Source organism: Ictidomys tridecemlineatus, chromosome 10, assembly GCF_052094955.1.
Source record: "Ictidomys tridecemlineatus isolate mIctTri1 chromosome 10, mIctTri1.hap1, whole genome shotgun sequence".
Classification (NCBI taxonomy): Eukaryota; Metazoa; Chordata; class Mammalia; order Rodentia; family Sciuridae; genus Ictidomys; species Ictidomys tridecemlineatus.
Window position 1 is genome coordinate 37,507,389 of NC_135486.1, and position 25,973 is coordinate 37,533,361.

Sequence of the window (25,973 nt, forward strand, 5' to 3'; positions counted from 1 at the left end):
CCTTTTTGGCAGTAACCCAAGCACTCTGGGAAGATGGGCTCCCACCCACATACCACACATCTGAGACTACAGAGACTTGTTAAGTGAGGTAGCTGTCTCCCTCAAAAACGTTACACTTCCATTTCCGCTTCAGGTTCGCGGGCTCAGGAACCCCTTCCGGTTTCCTGCCCACAGCCAGGAAGGTGGCTAGTTCTCCGCGCCCCGCCACAACACTGGAAGTCCCGCCAGTGCGCGGAGGACCCTTGCAACCTGCTCCGCTTTAGGCCGGCGAAAACAACCTGTTGCGCACGCGCACCCATTCAAGCCCCACCCACTTCTCCCTTTTCTGGTGATGTCATCCAGTCCGCAGGCGCTCCTCGCAATGAACCAATGGCAAGGCAGCCCCACAGAGTGGCGGAAGTGGGAGCTGCCTTCAGCCGCCGCCACTTCCGGCCGGGCAGGAGCCGCCCCGCCCATCTTCTAGGAAAGGGGAGGGGCGGAAGTGGACTAAAGATAGAGGTACCTGTTTAAACTAACTGTGAGCCCTTGCCTTTATTTTGCTTCCGGGTGTGCTCTGCTTGTGTTTATGAAATCTGAGGGCTCTCCTGACTGGAAAGCCAGACAGGACACCGAGAACTTATCTCCCAGGGAGCCGCTGGGGGGAGAGGGGGGAGAAAGCGGAAATACTGGTGAAAAATATTAGCCAAATTATATTGCTTTATTGTGTGCATGTTCGAATATGTAACGAGAAATCCCACCATTGTGTACAACCATAATGCACCAGTAAAAAGTGTAGAAAAGAATAAACCCCCTTTGTATCTGGGGATATCAACGTTTCCTAATAAATTGTGTCTCAAGTCATCTGAAATTTGCAGAATATCCTTAGCTGTGAGTGGTGCTGGAAACCTTTTTTTTTTTTTTAACTTTTATTTCTCTAAATCAAATTTGATAGGCGAGCTCCATGGAGCAGATATTTCTAGGCAGGGTGTAAAGGTGTCACTATTGACTGAATATGTGCTAGGCATATTCCTAGGCTTCAAAAATATTGCATTGTACAAGACAAATAAAACCAGTCACCTTCATGGACTTCATATCATAGGAATCCCGTTTCATGATTTCAAATGAGATGTCAAGCTGGGAGCTGTGGTATATTCCTGTAACCCCAGCTACTCAGGCTGGTTGAGGCAAGAGAAGGCCAAGTTCAAGGCCAGCCTCATCAACTTTCCCAAATCCTGTCCCAAAATACAAAATAAAATAACTGGGGGTGTATTTTGGTGGTAAAGGACCCCTGGGTTCAATCCCCACTACCAAATGAGAAGTGAAGATCCAGAGGTGTTTCATTCAGATTATTAGTAAGAAATTGTGTTATTTGACAGAGATGTGACCCATGCCATGAAAAGAAAAATTTTCTTGAGAAAACCAAAGTATCTGAGGAAATGACCCAAATTTATGGGCTGTAAGGTGCCTATACTAGAGGTATAGGGAACTATAGGAACATAGATCTCTTTTCACAGTCTGCAGATACCACTTCAGAGATAACAACGGAGTAAAAATGGGGCCAATATGGAAGGAGGACCAGCTTGTAGGGGTTGCCAGTCTACTGGTTTTTAGCACAAAGGGAATCTGAAGCAGAGACTAGAAATTGATAGAACTAGTTCTCTAATTTTAGATTCTTTTTCTTTCTCATATTTATTTTATTTTCTCATGGTGGCTAGCAGTAAATCCCAAAAATGGAAATTTATTTTGTTCATTCATTTATTACAGCAACAAAATATTTGAGAACACACTGTATCAGACACTTTTCTAAGGCTGGGAGCAAAGTTCAAGACAATTTTCACCTTCAACAAGTTTGTAGTCAAGCAGGATACACAATTACAAGGGACATGATTATTCTGAAAGAGAAAGTTTAGGGTGCTATGGCAACATAGAACCAAGGACCTAATTGTAGGGGGAAGGAACCAACCCAAATCCTTTTCCTCCCAATTTACTATTCATAATTTCTTTTTAACTTTGAATTAATCTAGTGTGATGGGGTGCACAGTGCAAAACAGGAAGAACTGACGATCTAACTTCCTTCCCAGGCTTAAACAAGGTGAAGACAAGACAGTAGAAGATGCCCACAGAGTAACTGGTATAACCAGCAATGGAGACAGCAGACTGAGTCCCCAATAAATGAAACATATCTGGTACTATCAAAACCAGAAAAAGAGGACTGGAGGTAGTAAGAGGAGATCCCAGGGTGTACTTTCTCAGCATCTTAAAGAAGATTTAAAACAAGAAATCAGGCTATCTAGTTAAAATCACTTGAGACCATTTATCCATCCCTTTGACACATTTATAAACTTTTCATTGCAATCACATCCTAAAAGCTCAGTCCTTCTTGACACTTCAGAACACTATATTTACCATTCTTTACCAGCTCACATCATCTAGCCTCCCATCTAGTTAGGGAGCCTGGTTGGTAGCATTCCACAAAAGAAGGGAGAGCAACCACCCCCAATTCAAAGTTATCCTCCCAACTTACTTAAAATGGGTTCTTTTTAACTTTGCATTCCCAGATACAGATTAGACAGTCAAACATCAGAACCAAATCTCTCACTTCAGCTACTCAACAAATTACCAAAAAATGCAATGGTTTTATTCCTTGCATGATTCCTGGTCTCTAAAAGCCCAACTCTTTCTTGTGAGCACTTGGTCTTTACCCAGATTTCTCTTGAACATGCTTTAAAAATACCAGATTCCTTAATTCTCTTAAGGACCCTAAATTGATTCTTAAGCATTTTAAATAACTACCACTGTCACCTTTGATTAAGTTGAGCTTTTAATTTCTCTAAATAAAGCTAGCCCAACTTTCAGTTACTTGAAAAGTAGGAGGTGGTTTAGTTTAAGGGTTTAAGGCTACACATGGGCTTCCTTACTATGATCTGACACAAACATACAACCAGATTCAGTATTCAAGAGGACTGGGGCCCACAACTAGGTTTTCTACTAGGTGATAAGAGTTTAAATCATGTATAATTTCTTCTTAGAAGAGTCAGGAGCTAAGCAAAGATTACTAGATGGATTAGTTCATGATATAGTTGCAGTGTTCTGTACCACTCCTCACCTTCATAGTTCACACCCAGATACCTCCCCTAGCAAGGAAGATGAGCAGGTTTGTGCTAGGTGAGTCTGTTCCAGAAGAGTGCTGCCCAACCCTTCTACACCCTGGCCTTAGGACACCCAACACCTCATTTTTTCCAACATCAAAAATCCAAATGATGAGAAAACTTTTTAAAAGTCTCCAAACAGGAGCAGGCCCTTTTATAGTCATAGGAATATATCTTAGGTGGCCAGCTCATTCATAGGCCTTTCCCAGAAAAGGAAATTAAAAAAAAGGGAGCTCCTGCCTCTGAAATCTACCACTGAGTCACATGTGCTCATCTCTCTCACACACAAGGTGGTATCTGAGTTGTAACAAGGTGAACACCTGACAACTCATTCTTTCACAGAATCCCTAGGCTTTCTGTGTCATCAGCTTCCTTTTAGAAGCTCAATTTATGAACTTTTACTCCACAAGCAAGGTGACTTTCAGACTTTGGCACCCATTTCTATTTAGATATCAAGCTTGGTTCCTAAGCAACCAGTCAGCTTCTTACTTTCCCCATCAGGGAGCCAGCTTACTGTACTAGCAGAACAGGTCAAACAGAGCTCAATACTGGACATATCAGTGCTTGAGGGAACTTTAATGAAAGCAAGAAGAAAAATGTGGTGCATGAACAATGCAGACAGGTTCTGATCCAGGCAGTTTTGCCTTGCACAAGTAGAATACAGTTCCTGAATCAGAGTTTTAAAACTGAACATAATTTTGGGCATCCTTCCAATTCTGATTTATTTACAAGTGATAAATTTGAAGCCCAAAAGTTAAATGAATTGTTCAAGGTCACAATGGAAGCAAAGCTGCAGCTGGAATATTGGTGTCCAAACTCCCAGACTAAATTTCCTTCTACCATCTGATGTTTTTAAAAAGAAAAGGAAATTCGAGGAGTGATTTTTTTTTCCATAAATTAAATCAACTTTAAAATCTAGGTATATTTTAAAAGTCAGAGAATTCTAACATTATTAAAAGAAAAAGGTTTAAAAGCTGGTTAAATCTGAATATTTTTCAAAAATCACAAAAACATATGTACAATGTTGTAAAAAAAATAGAGGGAGAAGACTGCATTCAAGATTACTGGGAAGGCAGAGCAGGGGGGAGTTGCATGTTGGGGGTGGGCTGCATGGGCTGCCAGCTTTCTTGGGTTTGAAGGATGCGATAAAGCTGCTTCAGCTGAGCAACAATGTTATCTTTGATGTCTGGAGTCGAGATCTGCAGGCGAACACTGCCACTGTCAAAGGATCGCGTGAAATCACCAGAAAACATCTCGTAGATCATCCGAGCTACCACAGGAATGACCTGTTCAGGACACAAAGCACACAAATGTCCAGTGAGATAAAGGTAATTTTTATCTGTTTGTTATTGGTAACTGGAGATAGAGCCCAGGAATTCCCCCACCTCCTTTTATATTTTTTGTGGGGAGGGGGTCTCAAACTGAAGCCTATCTCAAACTTGCTATCCTCCAGACTCAGGCCCCTGACTTTCTCTGGGATTATACACATGTGCCACCACGCTCAACTTGAAGAGGTATTTTTAGCAAGAGGGACCAAGATTGTAGAAGAACCAAGGAGTCTTTGAGGAAGTACCACTGTAATGTCTAGATATAGGATATACCTTCATCTCTCCAGATCATCTGCCAAGTTTCACTGTAGAAGTTGGTTCAGTTGAAAGTAGAGAATGTACATGTAGCATCACATCAAATGCCTAAATAAATGGCTGCTTATATAGCAAGACCAAATGCCATCTATTGCCAGCTTCACTGTACAACCCCAAGTGGCCTTGCTGCCACTCCTAGAATAAGGTTACCTTCTTAAAAAACATCTCAAAAGGCTTTTCTAAGAAAAGCTAGCAAGAGTCATATCTTAAAAGATCTCAATAAGACTCTAATATCAGTAAGAGAATGAAAAATAAGGTCTTTACTAAATCAATCACCTATTTTAGAAACTCACCTTCTCTAGGTTGGCTCTACCGTACAAAGTCTGAATCTGCTACCCTATTTTATGGGATAAAAATTCACACAGACTAATGTATACTCAATCAGGACTCAACCCACACCTGGGGACTAATGTGTTGGCAAAAAGAAGAACTGTTGATACACCCTTATTTTCTCACCTGAACCAAGATGAGTTTCCTTTCCAGAGGTTTTCCATCTGGCCATTCTTCCCCAAAGCATAAGTATATCTCAAATGGTGGCTGCTTCTCTATCTGTCCTTTCTGGTGGGCAATAAGATCTACAGAAGATAGAAGAATAAATTTGATATATTAGGTCAGTCCATAACCATTCAGTAAATACCATCTTTCATGCTGCCCCTTAGCCACTAGCTACATGTGGCAATTAATTTTAAATTAATTAAAAGTAAATAGTCCCACAGCCAGGAATAGTGGTACAAGCCTGTAATCCCGGCTGTTCAGAAGGCTGATGCAGGAGGGTCATAAGTTTGAGGTCAGCCTCAGCAACATAGCAAGGCTCTAAGAAACTTAGTGAAATCCTGTCTCAAAATAAAAAAAATAAAGGCTGGGATTGTGGCTCAGTGGTACAGCATTTGCCTAGCACATGTGAGGCACTGGGTTCCATCCTTAACACCATATAAAAATAAATAAATTGCACACACCTATAATCCTAGCAGCTCGGGAGGCTGAGGCAGGAGGATTGTGAGTTCAAAAACCAGCCTCAGCAAAAAAGGGAGGCACTAAGCAACTCAGGGAGACCCTGTCTCTAAAATACAAAATAGGGCTGGAGATGTGGCTCAGCGGTTGAGTGCCCCCGAGTTCAACTCCAGTGCCATAAATAAATAAATAAAAATAAAGTCATTGATGTTCTTATAAAAAAAATAAAAAGGGCTGGAAATGTGGCTCTGTGGATAGGTGCCCTTGGGATCCATCTCTGGTACCAAAAAAAAAAAAAAAAAAAAAAAGCGAGGGAGGGCTGGGGATGTGGCTCAAGCAGTAACGCGCTAGCCTGGTATGCACGGGGCGCTGGGTTCAATCCTCAGCACCACATAAAAATAAAATAAAGATGTGTCCACCAAAAACTGAAAAATAAATATTAAAAAAATTCTCTCTCTTTTTTAGAAAAAAAAAAAAAAAGGAAAGGAAAGGGAACAGTCCCTTCGCCACATTAGTCACACTTACATGCTCAATGGTCACATGTGGCTAGCAGATACCAGGCTACCATACTGGAAAACATCCCCATCATTTCAGAGGGTTCTTCTATTAGATGTAGTTGATCTAATCTTGGGATTCAAACCACATTGTGAAATTCACATCTTAATAATCTTCCTAAAATTATCTGCTTCGATTCATCGAATATTTCTCCAAAAAAAAAAGTATGTTTTTCTGAACAGGATGAACAAGACCACCTTCTAAAGTTAAATATAAGCTAATAACATTCAGGGATTAACAATAATACTGTCTTCCTCCTGCCACTGAAGGAGCCACAATCATTCTAGAAATAGTTTCCATATATTTTTGCCTTCTAGTGGAACTCCTTTCCTCATGCTTAGGTCACTTTCATCTTCAGAATCTAGGTTCTCTTTTCCCTGACCTCCAGCAGAAGAAATTTTTTTGGTTAAGATCACTGCTAAGCCAGGAAAGGAGGAAGAAAAAAGGAAGGATGGAGGAAGATTAAACTTCCAGGAGCAATTCCCACCATCAAACTTGTGAAAAAAGACTCACCACTCAGGAATGTTTCCAAACAAAATAGCTTGACCTTCTTTTGTCTCTCAATCAGGTTGGGAGCAACAAGTGATGGGGCACATGGCCCAGACCAGTACACCTTGCACTGGCACAGCCTAATGGCATAAATGGCATGACCGCTGACCTCCAGGATCAGACCTCTGTCCATGACGTCTAGTAGTTTGCTGGTGAAGAGCTTCTGCCTCTCATTGGTGATATGCTCTGGACCTGGGAATTTGACCTGCTCCAGACTGACAGGACCAAAGAGCTCCTCCTGGTCAGGCATGGGACCCAGGTCCCCATAAAAGAGCCGACAACCCTGAGGGTTGCTCACTGTCATGGTCTGCCCATATTCCTTCCCACGGTACTGAAACTTGATGTCCAGGTCAGTCACTGCAAGGTGAGACATGACAATGAGTTCTGCTCCACTTCTCTGCCTGTCTGTCCCTAAGACTCATGCAAGTCCATCATTATCAAGCCATCTTTCAACTGGAATTCAGAAAGGCCACTGCTAGAGTTATCCTTCCTGTAATAAAGGGAAACATCAACATATCCCAGGAATATTCACACACAAAGTTGCTTCGAAGCAAAGCATTTGAGGCCCATCTGGTCAGTTACCACATCCTAAGGACTATAATTTCACCAAAGTGCTGAGTCCTGGTGTTCCATATTCATTGAGCAACTGTCCACACCAATAAGCATTGGAAGGAGCTAAAAAGTAAGGTGTCTGATTTGTGTCTAATTTTTGATACAAAGGAGCCAGAGGAACAAAAAGAAATACTTAGCCATCTTTCTAGAAATCACACATGTGAGCACATACTGGATCTATTCTAATATACACCAAAAGCACAGTTCTCTGAAAAGTAAATTTTTATTTGGCAAGTCTTCATTGAACCCAATAGGCTTTATCAAAGCTACTTAGCCTCTTGGACAAAATATTTGCTCTCACACCAAAGCATAGTATGAAAGGGAGATCAGGGTAATGGTGTAGATTCTTCTTTAAGATAAATTTGTACCAAATTCAGAAAGACCCCTAAAGCTCCTCAAAATCAAGAACCTCCTTGACCATATCCATGGCTATTAACCTCCCTATCCCACAGCTGTTGTTTTTTTTTTTTTTTCTTCCACAAATCCCCTTGTCAGACTAATAAACTCAGGCCTCCTACCCACCTAAGAGGTGAGTAACCTGAAGCTATATAACCAATCAGAACATCCCCATGAGCAACGAGGCATGGGTCAATGTTTCTTTGCTTCCCTAGTGACTCATCTAACAGTCAGGAAATAGGGCACTCGTGGGGCAGGCAGCTACTCCACACATTCCAAAGAAATGGAAGCAGAAAGTACAATAAGAAGGGATTATTGTAAGAGATGAAGACCCAGAAAGATCAGTGCTTACTTACTTGGGAGAGAGCTGATCCACAGCTCTGGAGAGCTATAGAAAGGCTGAATAGGTGCCTGAGGCACTTCCATCTCCAAAGGTTCTGTTTTGGGCCATACTGCTTCAGGGCTGCAGTTGCCCACACTACAGTTGCCCACACTAGCTGGTGCCATGGGAGAACCTAGAACAGAAGGATGTGGGTGAACAGGAAAGAGTAGCACACAAGAACATCACCCACTCTGAGGATCTAAGAATTAACAAGATCCAAAGACAAGAATCAAACACTGAAACATGATCCAGTGTGATTTCCCACCCCAATGATTCCCATAACTCACAATACAAAATAAGATTCCCCAACACCTCCTTCCTAATCATATTATTTACCCCCATAAACTCATAGTTTTAAAAACTTATATTTGCAAAAGATTAACAGAAACAAGTGATTTATCTTGGGGAAGGGAAGCATTACATTAGAAAAGGCATGAGTGTGAGATGCTTTGCAACAAAGTTTGGCCTCAGCAATTACATAGAAGCTAGTTGTCTTCCATAAAGTGAACTCAATTGAATTAGCCGATTATCTTTGAGTAAATATTAATATATAGAAATTCTATTAAAATCAACAAATATTTTTACATGTATAAAATGTCTGGAAGACTAAAAAGAACAAATTAAAAATTTAAAAATATATTTTAAAAAGGGTCTGGAAGGATACTCAAGAACATAGATTTGTCTTTTCCAGGGAAAGAATTGGAAAGTTCAGGGAGAGAATGGAAGAAAACTTCAATTGATTACCTTATTGTACGATTATGGATTTTAAACCATGTGAACATATTATTCATTCAAATAAACTCAATTTAGTCTTTTAAAAAAGAGTAAAAAGCCTAATCCTATTTCCCTGTTACTGTCAAAGTTGGCTTGCTCCAAAGTCTATAGATTCCTCTTCCTAGCCTCACCTCTTAGGCATCTATTCTTCAATAATTCTTCTTCCTCTGCCCCAACAGCTCTGAAATCACAGAGGTTAATGTTTCTTTGACCCTCTTTGTTCAAGTATAGTTAAATCTATGTATCCAATTGACATTTTTGTTGATAATATATAGTCCACACCTTTCCAAAAATAATCCAAGGCAGCTCAAAACATAAGGACACATGTTAACTTTAATAAAATATGAGCAGAGATAGGAAATGAGGATCCTGGAGTAACTGGTTCATACTTTTAAAGGATGAGAAGAACAGAATAAGTCAGCCAAAAATTTGGGAAAACATCTGCATTTCCAGATGTCCAGATCTTAAAATTTCTCTACGTGAGAATATAGCACATGGCAATACTAACCTAGAAGTAAATTCCACGGACTTTTTATTCACTCATCACTTGGTTACAAATATCTAAATGGCAGGATAAGTGAAGGAGGGACACTGGACAGACAATAAGTGTCATTCCTGGTTCTCAAAGATAGAGACCCCCAAATCCTAAAGAAAACATCTTGATATACTAAGTTTTTTTAGGTGGCACAAGTTATTTGAAGTGACTCATGACATACAGGTGGTACTAAAAATATGGCAAATAGCTGAACTGGATGTGAATCATTTAGCTCAGAGCATTTCAGTGGAGAGATGACATGAAAATATTGCAGAAGAACAATTTAACTTGTGTTTTGAGTATCTTCAGAATATGTGCAGTCACATAGAGGCCTCCCAACCTCTCAACTAATTGTTCCTGGGAAGCTGAATTCAAAAGTTCACAAAAGAAAGGTTCCTTGCTGATAAATCCCATCAGAGCCTAGTATCAACAGCTATAGAAACAGCAAGTTTCCCATGATATAGCCTAGGTAGAGTAGTCCCTACCTAGTAGAAGGAAGTGACATAGAATTTATACCAAGGGAACTGATAGAACAGTTTGCCTACAATTCATAAAAATGTTATCTGCACTTCCCCTGGGGGGGAAAAAAAACAGGTAAAATTTATAACCACTGATGTTTGCATGTGGGATTTGGAATGAGTTTAATTGTTTTTTATTTCTTTGAATTAGATGTCCTTTATGCCTAGAAACCACTTCATTGCACTGGAATAATTGAGCCAGCAAAGTTCCCTTGCCTGTGACTACTCCTTGCTCTCAGACCAGTGCAGTCTGACCACAGGGCCCAATCACTACTCCCAGGCAATGGTAGCCAAGGGGTCAGCAGTTTAAAAGCCAAAATCCTTGCATCCTCCTTATCCCTCTATACCACCCACCAGTCCACTGACCATTGATGTTCAGGAAGGGGAAAGTATCCTGGATAGGAACATGGTGCTGAGATTGGTCAAGCTCATCTTCTTCATCATCTTCATCCACATCATTATCCTTCTCATCCCAGGGAGCAGACCCTGTAGAGCCTACACATAATACATATGCCCATAAGTTAGTGCTTCAAGTTGAACTATCATCACTGCAGCTGACCCATCACCTAAGCAAGGAACTACTAGCATAGAGTCTCCCCAGGATTAGTATGCATTCTCAATGCCCTAGCTTTAAAAAAAATGGGAACCTAGGGTATACTAACTCCCAGTTCCAAATCTTCCTATGGGTCCTAATATATGCTCTTCTCTCTTCCCCAATCCAGAAGCTGCAGACTCCATTCCCTTCTCTTAAACTTTAATCTCTGTACATTAGTATTGCTACTACTAACTTTCTATACTCAGGCACCTCTTTTAAGAACTCTGCAAAGTAAATTTTTATTTGGCAAGTCTTCGTTGAGCTCCACCCTTCTGAGCTTCTCATGAGGCAGAGACTCTTATGGCAGGGCCTCCCTGGATTCACTGGAATACATGTCTAAATTATCTGGCTTTCACTATTCACTAAGTTGAATAAATAGGAGGATCAGGTGTTTTTCTCTTAGCAAAAGTATCCTACAAATTAAATGATCACTCACCCAACATTTCTAAAGAACTAAATAGCTTTTACATGTCTTGTTAATTGATTCTTACAATAGCCCTTGAAATAGGCAAGAAAGATGAGATCCTGCATTTTAGAGCTGAAGAGGCCCAATGACTTGATTCAAGTCCCACAACAGGTCAAGTGATAAAAAGAAGTTTAGAACTCAAACCTTCTAGGCTCTAATTCCTCCTCCTATAAAACAACCTGGCCTCTCGAGTCCCAGGAGAGGCTATTTTTACAGCAGAACTCTATACTGTACTTCTCATGCTCTAACAATGCAGGCAATAACCATTTCCCCTATGTGAGCAAGAAGACATTACTGAACATATACCATTTGCTCTCTGGGTCCTTCCTAGGGATAGGTTTTCAAGTTTTACCAGTCTAAAACTCTGAAAACCAGGCTGTTTTCAATTTGACTATCTCTTTAAGAGTCCATCCCACAATCTGGCATATAGCCCACCTTCTCCCCAGCACCTGGGCCTTACCTGGGTTAGTGATCGAACCCTGGGGCTGAGGGATGTCACACACTTGATATATCTTCACTGGGTTCATAGGCACCTCCTTGGTACCATCATACATCAGGTTGAATTCCCTGCTCTTGTTGAGAGCACAGCGGAGCTGGGCCTTCCATTTTGCTGGGTCAGGGTCATCTATCCCTTCCTGGTACTTCCCCGTTTCTACAGCCCAGGCCTGAGGAACAGGAAACTGCAGTTAGTGCCTACTATCGCCCGGGACCACTGCAAAGCATATGTTCACCCCTTCCCATACAGACGTACACACATCTGGGTGAGTGCCCCACAGTCTTATCCCATTTTACAGAGATTACAGTAGGCAACAGTGCCCTTAGGACCAGGAGGGGCCAAAGGGAAATAAGTTATGTGCAAACTTAACTTTGAAAGGAGGACTCTTATCTCAAGCCTAGTACCAGCACCTGTCAAGATGTCGATGCTACAATGAAGGGTTGAAAATAATAAAAAGTCTGGAGCAAATCTTTTTTCTTCTTCCTTAACCATTTTTATTATGGATTGCTTATGTAGGAATATGTACAACAAAGAGGGGTGGCAGATAAAAAGAATTTGTCTGGCTGGTCCCCTCCCTTCAGTCTTTAATCTTATACATAAAGAACTATAGAAACCCATAGCCTTTAGGAGGACAGGAAGCATACTATGTGGGGTCAGCTTGCCCCACTTGGCTGAGGGCTGCAAATTCTAATAAACCCATACTTCTCATCTTTCCCTATTCTCAAACTCCACCTGCACTAGAAACCTCATGCCATCACCATGGCAGTGGCTGGTATCATGGGCTAAAACCACTTTGACTCTTCCTCTCTGATTTCAAATAGGGGAACTTGCAGCAGTATCACCAGAGAAGGGGAACAAGGTAGTCTCCCCAGTGAGAAAAAGGAAAAGCCAGGCTGCTTGACCTATAAACCAAGTTCCTTAGAAACAAAGCAGGTAGTAGAAACCCATCCAGGTCTAACAGGTATTTAAGTTTACACTCACTGGATACCTCTCCCTTGTTGCTAACATATGCTTTCATCTCTGAACTGTCTTCAGGAGTGTGACACCTGATGTAGAATAAGGAAATGTCATTAGAGAAAACTCAACATATGAAGCACACATTAACTTTTCAAGCTGAAAGGGCATGTCACTTGTGCAAACCAACTTCTCTGTCTCTGGTTCTGACCATAGACTTCTTCCTAAAACAGAAATTGAATTTTTCTACCTAATCCTAGAGATTTTTGATCTCCCTCAGTCACCCTCCTACAGAGCCTGGTAGTCATGAGGAAGATTCTTTCCAGGGCTAATCAAAATCTTCCTCCTCCTCTTCTAATTCAGACTCACTTCCTCTTACTATCTTTTCAGATTGGGTTCCTACATTTGTTTTGTGGTAGAGATAAAGAACTCAGTGGCTTAGCAGGAAGTAGGGGTCTAACTGCTGCTCCATTCCATCAAATCCCCTAGGTGATTTCAACTTCACTGGTCCCTAGTGTCTGGGAGACACATCTGCAGTTACTTGCTGTACCTATTGCTGCCTCCCCATGTTTTTCCTTCTGTTTGTTTGATCCTCCATGTTCATGCTCACTCTGGTCCCACCCAGTCAACTCAGGCTGTGCAGATTTTGGCAGAAGCCTGCAAATTTCTGTGGTTCCCTAAAGCCCTGCCCCTCCATGGAGAACAGCCAAACTAAGCCAGAACCACAGCCCCACCTTCCTGCTTACCACACAGCATCCTCCTGGCCCACTCAGATGACACTAAGGATCCATGTCTAATACATCAGAAGACTGTACCCTTTTCAGAATCAAGAAAGGTGGTCCTAAGAAGTACCATGTGGCAATCTTTGTGACTTATAAATATTACTTGTTCAAACCCATCCTGAGTTGTGCTTTAGAGAAATCCTGATCTCTGTGTAGATCCTTATTTTTTTTTTATAAAATTTTGAGACAAGGTCTGGCTAAGTTGTTTATGACCTTGCTAAGTTGCTGAAGCTGGTCTTAAACTTGCAATCCTCCTGTCTCAGCCTCCTGAATCACTGGAATTACAGGTGTGTACCACCATACCCACCATTTATTTCTCTTTCTAAAATCAAGAAAATCTATTTTTATGATGCTTTACAAATCCATTCCAAAACTTATTTTCACTTGATTTCCACAATAATCATGTGAGTCTTGCAAGTTAAGACTGCTTTCATACCAAATTTATTCTATGGGGAAATAGAAGCCCATTGAGGTTACCTGCCTTGCTGAAGGGAAAGTTGATGTTAGCATGATTTGAGGCCAGATACTCCTATTCTCCATAAGTCTTAGAAAAGGCAGTGTTATAGTAGGAAGGGGGTAGAAGAACAAAAGACATGAGTTCAAATCCTGGATCCACCATATACTGGCTGTGTGATTTTGGAAAAGTTAGACCCTCAGAGAGTCAGCCTCTGCATCTACAACATGCAGGTAATACCTCTCTCAGGGGTTATCATGAGAATTAAGTGAGATCATAGACACATGCACCCAGTGCATGCCAGTTCCTCACCCATGTGTCTTACTAAAGGCGTATCAGAGCTTGGGCTCAGCGAAAGCACCCTAACTCTTCTCCTGATCTCCCAGGCCCTCCCTCACATTCTGCAGATACAGTGATACAAATAAAGCCAAGCAGACTCCCCAGAGTTTCCTCAAACCCCAAGCATTCAGGTCACCCTCGTATGTGAGGCATTCAGGAATTAGCCTCTTCCGCATGACCAACTGGACACTTCAATTGCAAATTCAGTTTCAGACCAAGGCCACAGGGAGGCCAGAAATCCAGGGCAGGCCAATCCCCTCCTCAAGGCCAACTTCAATAACTGGGAAGTTTTTTGCAAATATTTTCTATAACACCTCTTTTTTACTTATATCTACATTAGGTGTGTTCATTTACATTCCTTCTAAGTACCCACAGGCCAGTTTTCTCTCTGCCTCTCCTCTCTACACCTGGCATAACCCAGTCAGTGGGGAAATATCACTAGGATGGCTTTCGTGTAAGCTCTGACCCTACCTTTCCTGCCCTTTCCTGATCCAATATCAACAAAAAGTCAGGACATCAATCTTGAGAGGCCCACAGTCAGGGCTGGATTACACTTCTGCCTTCCAGTTCACAGGGAAGAAAAGGGCAAACTCGCTTCTCTGTGAATTGGGACTTCAGGAATTAAATCTACTTCTGAGATGGAAGGGAGCAGCAGGGAGAAGTTGGTCTGAAGTAGAAGTGCATCTTGTGGAAGTACAACTACATGGAACCTACTGCCCTTGGTTTCACTTCAATTTTGTAAGATGCTATGTGATTAAATCTTATTTTCAGCTCAATAAAATGACTATCATATCAGACCTATTTTTTATTTTAAAAAAACATAATTAAGCCAGAGCTGTAGTTCGGTGGTAAGAGAGTGTGCTTTGCATGTGCAAGGCCCCAAGTTCAATCTCAATACCACAGAAAATGTATTGAAAGAATTAAAAATTTGAAATAATTAAAAAGTTATTCTTAACTTTTAAGGAGACATTATGAATATGGGCAATATATTCTAATATTAAAAGAATAACGTCTTGAAGGCCCTCTACACCCATCTTACAGGCCATATTCCCTAATAGGTTCCCTAGTTTGTGCTAAATACAAGTTCTGCCCTAGTCTAAGAGCCATCCTCAGGTCTAAGCACCTGTCTTCAAGCAAGGGCCTTGAAGGAATGAAGAAAAGTGGCTGACCTAAGCACATCAGTACAACCACTTACAGTTTAGCTGACCCCACCTCAACTCCTCTGGAACATGAATTAAATACCTTCAACCAATGGGAAATAGAGGGCTTCAAGAGACATGCCCCAAGAAGTACTATGCCTGATAAGTTTGGGTACTTCTATCATAAATCTGTTTCATCAGTTTTAGATTTAGTGTATTCCTCATGTCAAAACTGACAAAATAAAAACAAACCAACCCAGAAAGTTCCGAAAACTGGAAGAATTTTTAACTCATATGGTAAAGAAGTCCTTTACCTTAAAAATGGTATTTTCTTCCTCTTGTTGGGGGCTATGACGTGTGGCATGTTTCCAGGGAATCTGAAAGCGTTTGGAGTCTCTGTGTAACCAGATGAGTCCAGGATAGAGGCCACTATCCACCTGGGCCACCAGCCAGGGCTTCAGCCGGACTCTGCGGGGATGGAGCGCCATGATCTGGGGGTAGAGGGATAAGAAGTAGGGAGAGCAGGAAAATTAGGCCAGCCACTGGGAACTTTTCCCAGCTACCATTCCCGTATGCTAAAGCTACAGTTTCACTAGATTACAGTAAAGAAACTAAATATGGGAATAAACTGTGCCAGGTAGGAAAGAGGTAAAAAGGTTCTTTTGATTCTTATTCCAAAGCCATTTATACTTCATGCTCTAGCCAAATCAGACTTATCATGCAAGTAGATCACATTTCTTCTATTTAAATCCTGAAGCAGAAAAATAAAAAGGTGATGTCATCCCTGCTGGAACAGTTTTTCCTGAAGTACCAAGGGCTTTGGAAGAGAAGGGCAATTGCTCTTTACAATCTCTCCTCATGAGAAGGAAAGAAAAAAGCTATGGAAACAGCACGTACAAGGCAAGGAATGTTTAATAAGAAGCCCATATCATGATGACAGTATGTGAGGGGCGGATCCTGGATTCCAAAGTCCTCACTTACATGGATGAGCAGGCAGTCTGTCCAGGCAGTCTATTCACAGAGTTCTGAAGAGCTGGGCTGAGTCGGCTTTTCTTTCTCTTGACCACCCAAAGATTCTGTACCAAGAAAAAGCAGTCTCTAGGAGAATGCTCAAGAACAGTAAAGTCAAAGCCTCTGAGAACACTTCTCCAAAACAGACTGGTAAAGCTCAGAAGCCCTTACAATAATCAAATACCACAGTTCCTAACTTTAACCTACAAGAAACAGACATAAGACAAGCCCTGCACAGTTAGCACAGCCTCCTCACCTGGGTCTGTTTATCTCCCCACAGAGGCTGGAGTGAGTCGATTAGTTAGAGGCGCCAGCCTGGGTAAAGTCTGCAATTGATTCTCATAAAAATGCATGGGCACAGCAGATAACTAACTGTGCAGCCGGCACTCAGCAGAAAACAAAGGCCTGCTTGGATCGGGTGCCCAAAGAAAAAGGTAGTCACTGGAGAACTGTTTGCCTGCGATGTTATGTTTGGACTTTTTGATGTTTTTATTTTGCTTTTATAAGACAAGAAATGGAGGCCTGGAACAACAACGTCATTCAACAAATATTTGTTCACCCGCTACTGTGTGCCAAGCACTGTGTTAGTTATTAAACACTGAAGCCCAATGTTTTCATCAGATGTCCATTTTTGAGAAAATCCACACTGGAACTGTTCAAGCCCCAAGAATAGCCTAAAAAGAAGTGATGACATTCACACCCAGAAAGATCCCTAGCTAGATCACAGTTTTGAAACCAAACTAGGTAAGTCAGCTGAACTCTCCCACTCAGACAAGCCTGGCCAAGGAGTGACCCTAATCCTACTTTCCTCCCCAGCCAGATTCCTAATAAATTCGAAGAACCCAAACCCAACTCAGCCTCTGGCACTTTAAGAGCAAGGTAGGAACTCCTCTCATCTGAGCCTTCTGACCCAATTACGGAGTCCAGCACCTGAAACCTTCCCCCAGGGAGCATGGCTCACAGTGGGCAAGTGAGCTTGGCAAACAGTATTCAAGGGCCCCCATTCCTCACCTTGGTTTAGGGTATTTTGAAGGGCAGCATGCAAGCCCATTAAACCACGCAGTACATGTACTCCTTATAATCAGGAGGGAATGCATTTTCTTCCAAGGGCAAGTTTTACCTTCTCCTCCCAGTCACAGCCCTACCAAAAGGAGAATAGAGCAAAGGGAGGAAAAAGAGAACAGAGAAATGGACCAGAAACCAATCAACCTAGTAAGGGGCTTTTGAGAATTTCTATTGCACTCCTGGTAAAACCTGTGTCAGAGCCTGTCAGACACATGAAATTTACCTCTTGACTGATCTTATTGTAGTTGATCCACAGTCCATGAAGAAAAAAATGAGGTAATACAACCATGATAAGGAGCTGCAACTAGGATGGGGAAGGAGGAGCAGCCACCCATAGAGATCAGTGATGAAGATCTAGAGCTTGGGTTCTCAGTGTTCTCCCCAGATGGGACTATACCTGAACAACCCCACCTCAGCTCATGGGAAAGAGCTGCCCTCCTGTGTGCCCTACCTACCTCACTGACAACCCTCTCCACCTTCTGAAAGTCAGCCAAGATCCCCCCCTCACCTGCCGTCTAGTAACTGAGACTCTCCAAATAGGCAGAGAGAGAAAATTGAAAACAACCAAAATGCCAAGAGTCAGAAGTGGCTAAGTTTCATATTCAAGCTGCAATATCAAACAGCCATTAATAAAGGGTGTTGGAAGAACTTTTATGGAATTTGGAGAAAGTTTTACAATTTGAAATTGGGAGGGGAGCAGCATACAACACTGATTATATGTAGTACTTCCACTTTTTAACATAACATACTATTATACAAATGCACATACACACAGAAGTGAAAAAGGGAAAATATACCAATGCAATATGAGTTTTATAATGTTACCTTGTGATGGATTATGGGTATTTTTTATATTTTCCTATATCATTTACATTTCCCTCTATTGACATGTTTCCATTTTTTTAACTTCCAGTAGGTTTTTTTTTTTTTTTTAACCACGGGACCATACCATTTCTTATAAAAGATGATATCAATCCTTCATACCTGCATAAGACTTTCAGTTTTACATGTACTTTTACTTAATATGTCTGATTTTATCTTCAGGATCCTAGAGGTGGTATTATTCCCATTTTAAAGCTGCATTAACTGAGGCACCAAAAATTGTGTGCATTATATGGTACTGGTTGAGCCCAGAACCAACACTCCTAAGTCAGAGTGAGCTGTACCAAATCTAGCTAGCTACTGCACCCTACATACATTCCAAGACCCTCCTATCTTCTTCTACACACTAAGAGAACAAACCAAAACAACAACAAAGCCTCCCTGAAGGAACAACAAAGTGAGTGGATGACACCCATTCTCAAACACACTTAAATCAGAGTGCTCTTCCTAAAGCCTCTCACCACTCAAACTTACCTAATTAAAATCAGCCCTGGTATCTCCATCTGCCATCACAGCAAAATTCAAGGCCTTCTCTCAAACAGGTATGTAACCATCCAAAGATAAAGATGCCACCCATCCACTCCCCTCACAGTGAACACAGAACAGGGACTCTTTCATCCTCCCCAGGGCACTAACTGTCCTCTCTCATGGGCTGGGTCCAGGGGGCATGACCTCTATAAACACTACTGACACCACCTTCCCGGCCCCTGCCCAGGCCAGTTTCCAGGGGCGCTGTTACCTCAATGCCCTGATTTGGCTGTCATTAAGTTTTGCTCATAGTAAAATACACCCACCAATTCTTGCAGACAGATCTTAGAGTAAGTCCCACTTGTTTTTTTCCTCCTGAAGGAAACTGAAATGCCATCCTAAGTTCCCCAGGGGTAAAGTCTGGGTCTCTACTCATAATTCACCTTCCTTCCTTCCTGCTGGATTAAAGTTGGAGGGTGACAAAAGGGATGCAGAACACTGGTGGCACTCTCACGTTTTATACACACATCTAACCCTGAAGGTCTCCAATCCTTGTTGAAGCACCTTCTCCCTCTCCATTCCCGGGCTTCCATTCTTGGTATCCACCAAGAGAACCGAATAGGAACCACAAAGTAGGCTTCTATAAAGAGTGGCACCCCAGCCCTCCTTCCCTGTCAGGGTTGGAAGACATTCACCATTTCCCCACACCTACCTCCAGCCCCTTCAGGCAAAGAGGGCCTCACCTCGAGCGGCCACGCCTAGCGCCACCCTCCCCAACACCTAGTTTAGCTACTTGGAAATCCAAGGGTGTCTCCCAGGCCCAGGGCAGAGGCCTGACTGTGCTAAACAAACTAAGGGAAGGAAAACAAACCGGCCAAAGTTCCTTGTCTTCCTCCTTCCCAATTTCCCAAAACACCCACCAGGACCTAGGGCCAGAGCACCTGGGAAGTTCCCTCTGGGACCCTGGGGCCAGTGACCAAGTTAGTTAACACAGAAGGGGAGTGGGGGTGGGGGCACCTTGGCGCGATCCGATGGTGAGGTGAGTAGGAGGGGGCCAAGAGCAGCGAATTCCATTTCCGCAGGAGGGAAGCGGGAGGGGCCCAGCGCTGAGGAACTAGGACCCCAAAGTTACCTAGAGGAGGGCGACATGCACTCAGCCCCAGTGGGTATCAAAGCAGGCTCTCCCACCCACACAAACTGTAATGGAGCCCTTCTCCACCCACGGAGGTGTCTCCCCTCGATCTAGGTTGTCTCCAGAAGTTGGCGTCCCCACCTGTCTTCAGTTGGCTACCCGAAGCTGATGTCCCTCCGAATCAAGTCCGCAATAAGATCACCCTTAGCCACTGTGACCCTCGACGGCCTGGCCCAGTGACTCCTGGATCTGCGCAAGTGGGGACTGAGGGTTCCTCCCAGAGTCGCACACCAGCCCTTACCTGCCCAGCCCAGGTGCGCGGAGCTCACGTCAGCGCCTCGCCCCAGAACGCCACAGCCCCCTCCGCAGTATGGCCACGCCTTCCAGGTGTGGCCACGCCCTCCGACGTTCGGGATTGGCTGCGTGTGAGAAATATGATACTCTTGAGTTCCTGTGCTATCCACCCCTCCCAGCCTCTTCTCCAGCCCACTCCCAGTTTCTAACCTGAGTTTAGAAAAGTCGCAGACGTAAGCCTCGCCCTTATGCCTCGGGGATAGTGGTCCTGGGAACAGGAAACCACTGGGAGGTCAAATCTAAATTGAGAGAGTACCTCCCCACTTTCATACCCCATAATTACCCAGAGGTATGCAGACAGTTAAGCCCAAATAAGGGTTTTGAGATTGGCCCTACTACTCGTGGAGTTGGCTATGGGGAAAGGACTCTAACACTAGGTCCTGTCCAGTGCCTTCTAGCCTGGAAATCTGCCTTCTTACCCATGTGACCCTGGATAAGTTAGTCTCTTGGTTTCAGTTTCCTCATATAGTCAATTAGAACAATAATTCCTGCCTTTTCTAATCACTATCAGGTAATGATTAAAAGCCTAGTCTGTGATGCCAACTATTGAGGTTCCAGCCCCAACTCCATCAGATACTACAGATTCACAAAAGTTTCAGAAGCTCTGTGGGCCTCAATTTCTTATTTGTAGAATTAGGTTAATAATGGTACCTCCTCATAGGGATGTTGTGGGAATTCAAATTACTGTATATAAAGTGCTTGGAACATACCTGGCACTTATCAAGTGCTATGTTAAGTACTTGTAATTATTATTGGGGTAAGAATTTTTTTAAAAAATGCCTTATAGACAGTGCCTCACAGAATAAGAGTCATCTTTTGTTATTACTTGAAATCCAAGTCCCATTTGCTTAATGAGCATTTCCTCACCTTCCCCATCCTTATAGAGCACATGCTTACTGGCAGTTGTATGCCAGCAAATGCACAAACTCCCATTCTCAAGCACTGCTCTGTCACAGGTGAGATGGGTCAGGGACCAGGTACTTAGGTTTTGGAGTTGAAAGTAATGAGGGGGAAACTAGAGGAGTGGTGTTATGGATTGAATTGTGCCCCCCCTCCAAACCCATATGTTGAAGTTCTAACCTCCAGTATCTCAGAATGTGACCTTATTTGGAAAGAGAGTCTTTGGAGTGGTAATCAAATTAAAATGAAGCCATTAAGATAAGTCCTAATCCAGTACGACTGATGTCCTCAAAAGGGAAGTGATTTGGACACAGAAGTATACACTCATAGAGGGAGTATGATGCAGAGAGAAATGGAGAGAAGATGGTGGTCTACAAATCAAGGAGAGAGACCTGGAATAGATCCTCCCCCCACAGCCCTTGGCAGAATTTAATGACACCTTTATTTTGGACATTTTTTTCCATACCAGAGATTAAACCCAGGAGTGCTTTACCACTGGACTATATCCCAAGACAGTTTTTTTATTTTGAGACAGGGTCATGTTAACTTAACTGTGTGACCCTCACTACTTTTGTTGTGAGGCTGGCCTCAAACTTTCGATTCTCCTGCCTCAGCCTACCAAATCCCTGGAATTACAGATATGAGCCATCATACCTGGCTGTTTTGGACTTCTAATCTCAAGAACATTGAGAAAGTCTGACACCGTGGCGCACACCTGTAATCCCAGCTACTCAGGAGGTTGAGGCAGGAAAATAGCAAATTCAAGGCCTGGTTGGCTAATTAGTGAACCTGTCTCAAGTTAAAAACAAAAAAGGATGGGGTTGTGGCTCAGTGGTAGAGCAGCCCTGGGTCAAATCCTCAATACTGCAAGGAGGGGGGGGGAAATGAGATAATGATTTCATCTTTTTTAAGCCACCTCATCTGTGGTACTGTGTTATGGCAGACCGAGTAAATTAATATGAATTGTAGAGCCCCTGATAATAATGTAGGTTTGTTCCTAGCCCCAACTCAGCTTTGGAATGTAGCCACCAAATGCTGGGAAGGTAGCAAGGCCCTCAGCCAGCCTCCGAGTCAACCACTGCCCTGTGGCCACTCTTCTCTTCACTGGGAGGGGCTAGCTCACCAGGCTAGCCTGCTCTTTACTGCTAATGGACTCACTAAACAAGCAGCATCTTCCAACTGGCCCAGGGTTGGGCTGCTGAGACCCAGCCAACAGTCCATTTCTAGTGTGTGTGCAGATTGGTGGGGGTTAGGGGGAGACCACCCCATTTGCCATTTGAGAGAAGCCTAAAGTCCAATGGCATCCAAATATGAGCCACACACAGTCACTTACTTTTGCACTAGTTGAAATTCCCATAACTAAACTGATTTCTTAAGGATCTTCATTAGAAGATACACATTTTAGAATGAGGAAAATTTAAGATAGGGGAGTTTTATTCTAGATCCTCTATTCCAGGGATAGAATGGCTTAGAGACTTTTGTTTGACCCACAAAGAACTTTAAATACCAAGAGATTTCACATAAACATCTAGATTCACAGCATCTCTTGAAGGGTCATGAGCTCCCGGACACTCTGACCAAAAGTTCCACCAGGAACAGCAGCCCATTTAGAGGAAGCCTACACATTACAGTCAGGACAACCCCACTCTATTGAGCTTTCTCATTTACTTTAACTGCCTGACCTTGTAGACATCTGAATCCAAGTCCCTGCTTTTTATAGATGAGAAACCCATAGGTAAAATAATCTGTTCAAAGTCACCAGGCAAGTCACCCACAAAGCCAAGATCAGAACTCAAACCCAGGGCTCTTTCCACTGGGAGCCTGTTCAGCATTCCAGCCAGAATCTATTCTGAATGGTGCTATACTGTTTGATGTTTGTTTTGTTTTTTTTGTTTTTTTTTTTTTTCAGAATCACCCATCGATCCAAATGCCATTGAACAAACTAAAGCCCCAGTGTTCATGTCACTCTACTGAGGAATCAATGAAAGGAGAGAATGCAAGAGCAATTAAGATGGAGATCAGGAGGAACTTTCTGGCTCCTCAAATGATCAGACCTGACAGTAGGTCACTCTGAAGTCTTCTTTGCTTGAGACACACCTCCTGGTTTGGTCTGGAGGTTAAAAACATCTTGTGAGCACTTCCAAAGGGCACCAAAGGAATCTATTCTTCTGTATTCCCAAAGTAGCTCCTTCGGGGTTCAGACATCCCCAGTGGGACTCAGCCTGTGATGTCCTCTGTTGCTGCTCAGGTGGAGCATTGCTGACTCACTTGTGAGTCTGAGTTTCAGGCAGAGTGATGTACACTTCATTACAGGGGCCCAGATTCACAGCCACAGGAAGCTAGGGAATTCCCTTCTCCCACTCCCAGTCAAGTGCAATTGAACAAAGTAAAGCCCCAGTGTTCATGTGTGTTTTATTATGTGGGAAGTGGTCTTTTTCACTATTCAGAGACTTTAACCTCTGTAATTTCAGACTTGTAACAACAACAAAAAAAAAAGTCCTGAGCTCCAAATCCTACTCTCTTCTTGGCAGAGCAGAGGGTGTGGCAACTGGGAACCTTCCCAAGGGCTCCATACAATGGAGAGCTTAGTCTTGCTGGAGTCCCTGATAATAAATAATATCTGAGATTAGACTGTCAGTTTGGTGGGGTTGCTGAAAAGGAAGTGGGACTATTAAGTTAAACCAATTCTGCGCTGTCTCAAAGGAACTCAGGCCCCAGAAAGTATTCTGGAGCCTCAGATCTACTCCAAATCCTTTCTTGGTCCTGGTTTATCTCAGCCTCCATCCAAGATTTCAAGGTACCAGGAATAGAGATGAGCCTTACACATTGTCTAAACCACAGCCTAAACTGAACACACATTGGTTGTTTTTATTTTTAATTTTTTAGTTGTTATTTTTGGTTATACATGACAGTAGAATGTATTTTGACATATTATACAAACAGGAAATGTAACTTCCCATTCTTGTGGTTGTACATGAAGCGGGGGGTTACACTAGTAATGTATTCATATACGAACACAGGGAAGTTACATCTGATTCATTCTACTGTCTTTCCTATTTTCATTCCCCCCACCTTCCCTTCATTCCCCTTTGCACACATTGGTTGTGGCTCTGTTATTGATCCTGCCTCTGTCATCTTATGCTATGTGGATTGTATCCCAGCATATACTTCAAATCCTAGAATCATGAGATGGTGGGGAGCCACAGTAGGCTGGCAACATAAACACATGAATGAATCTCACTTTGCAACCTCAGCAATGGAACAGACTTAGGCTTGAAACTCTAGGAGAATTCCCCACTACTGTGTTCAGAGTTATTCATTTGTGACTCTCTTTATCCTTGAACCAAAATGAGAATGGGTGAGTGTTCTCAAAAAGCAGATTTCTTGCCAGGCATGGTGACACATGCCTGTAATCCCGGCGGGGGAGACTAAGGTAGGAGGATCAAAAGTTCAAATCCTGACTCAGCAAAAGCAAGGTGTTAAGTAAGTCAATGAGACCCTGTCTCTAAAAAAATACAAAATAGGGCTGGGGATGTGACTCAGTGATCTAGTGCCCCTAAGTTCAATCCTCAATACCAAAAATAAAAAAGCAGCTTTTTTATTCCAAAAATATGTGGGAGGAGGAGGAAAACCAAGGCTCAGTTAAATCACTTGAAGGTAAGCCCCCTCCCCCAACCCTCCAGTTATTCTTCCTCCCCTTCAGGGCAAACCTGAGAGTCTTCTTTCCATCTCACCCTGGCCAGGTGAGTTTCCATGGCTCTACGACCAAAGAAAGCTGATCAAGAAACTAAAGGGCACCAAAAAATATAAAGGTTTACAGTTCCAATTTTAAATATGCTGTCCTAATGGGATGGAGCAGTGGCCTGATGATCAGCCCCGAACAACCTGTCCTGCAATTATATGCTGCTTTGAAGTGAGCTACTGGATATGGAAGTTCTCTGAGATTGGCAGAGTGGCATGTGGATGGGATTGACCATCACTGCTATCAGCCGCCCTTTATTTGCTCTGCATGAACATTCTCTCCAGGCCTCTGTCAAGTTCTTGAGGACAACCAGACAGAAACTATTTAGGCCAGGAAATCCTACCACAGTGTTGGACTCAATGAGAGCTAAAGGAGAATTGCACAATTTGTTGGCTTCAGAAAAATGAGGTATGTGTGGATACAGAATCTCTTTTTTGGGGGGTAGCAGTATATCAAGAAGACAGACTTCTGATCAACATGATTGATAGACCAAATGTGTTTCTCTCTTCTCCATCCTCAGATCATTCCAGTACAATTACAATAAAGAAATGTGTGTGTGTGTGTGTGTGTGTGTGTGTGTGTGTGTGTGTGTTGGCCAGGCATGATGGAATATGCCTGTAATTCCAGCAGCTTGGGAGACTGAGGCAGGAGGATTGTGAGTCCAAAGCCAGCCTCAGCAACTTAGTGATATCCTGTCTCTAAAAAAAATATAAAAAATGGCTGGGGATGTGGCTCAGTGGTTAAGCGCCCCTGGGTTGAATCCTGATACAAAAAATAAACAAACAAAAACAAACAAATAAAAACTGGATAAGAGGTTTCAATAAAAATACCAGGAGACAAAATATTATTTCAGCAAAAATAGGGAGTGCAGAGAGCTGATGTTTTGGTTATAAAGCTTACAGGACTATTTATTTTATTTTATTTTTTGCAGGGATTGAACCCAGGGGCACTTAATCACTAAGCCACATCCCCAGACCTTTATATGTTTTAGTTTGAGACAAGATCTTGCTATGTTGCTTAGGGCCTCACTAAATTGTGAAGGCTGCCTTTGAATTTGTGATCCTCCTGCCTCATCCTTCTGAGCCGCTGGGATTACAGGTCTGTGTTGCCACACCTGGCACAGATACATTACATTAACAAAAATATTTTCA

General features: G+C 42.7%; 2 protein-coding genes across 15 annotated transcripts in view; both read right to left on the reverse strand.

Moving 5' to 3' along the window:
- C10H1orf74 (chromosome 10 C1orf74 homolog) overlaps positions 1–304 on the reverse strand; it is a 134,656-nt gene extending 134,352 nt beyond the window's left edge. For 8 of the 10 annotated variants that reach the window (XR_013426527.1, XR_013426530.1, XR_013426529.1 and 5 more), the window contains exon 1: positions 54–303. The gene's annotated coding sequence lies outside the window, so the exon portion shown is untranslated. Of the gene's footprint in view, positions 1–53 lie in introns of all 10 variants that reach the window. The other 2 variants (XR_013426524.1, XR_013426523.1) reach the window with 2 other exon arrangements.
- Positions 305–3,685: 3,381 nt separating this feature from the next.
- Positions 3,686–20,240, reverse strand: Irf6 (interferon regulatory factor 6). Of its 5 annotated transcripts, none has more exons than XM_040277020.2 (9): positions 20,128–20,240; positions 16,250–16,344; positions 15,583–15,759; positions 11,565–11,769; positions 10,410–10,538; positions 8,191–8,349; positions 6,791–7,183; positions 5,228–5,346; positions 3,686–4,414 (listed from the first exon to the last, which is right to left on the reverse strand). In XM_040277020.2, exons 3-9 carry the CDS (start codon positions 15,754–15,756, stop codon positions 4,190–4,192), a joined length of 1,404 nt encoding a protein of 467 aa, XP_040132954.1. In that variant the 5' UTR covers positions 15,757–15,759; positions 16,250–16,344; positions 20,128–20,240; the 3' UTR covers positions 3,686–4,189. The 5 variants fall into 5 exon arrangements, with proteins under 5 accessions (XP_040132954.1, XP_005329518.1, XP_040132955.1 ...); XM_005329461.4 differs by lacking the exon at positions 20,128–20,240 and adding an exon at positions 19,968–20,121; XM_040277021.2 differs by lacking the exon at positions 20,128–20,240 and adding an exon at positions 16,536–16,735.
- Between the last annotated feature and the right edge of the window lie 5,733 nt (positions 20,241–25,973).

What these genes read in the sequence shown, in the direction of transcription:
- Irf6 (XM_040277020.2), bottom strand. Translation starts at nt 15,756, where the DNA reads ATGGCGCTCCATCCCCGCAGAGTCCGGCTGAAGCCCTGGCTGGTGGCC. An exon ending in GTGGATCAGCTCTCTCCCAA is followed by an intron (nt 7,184 to 8,190) that starts GTAAGTAAGCAC and finishes CTCACCTTGCAG; the next exon opens with TGACTGACCTGGACATCAAG. An exon ending in GGAAACTCATCTTGGTTCAG is followed by an intron (nt 4,415 to 5,227) that starts GTGAGAAAATAA and finishes TGTCCTGAACAG; the next exon opens with GTCATTCCTGTGGTAGCTCG.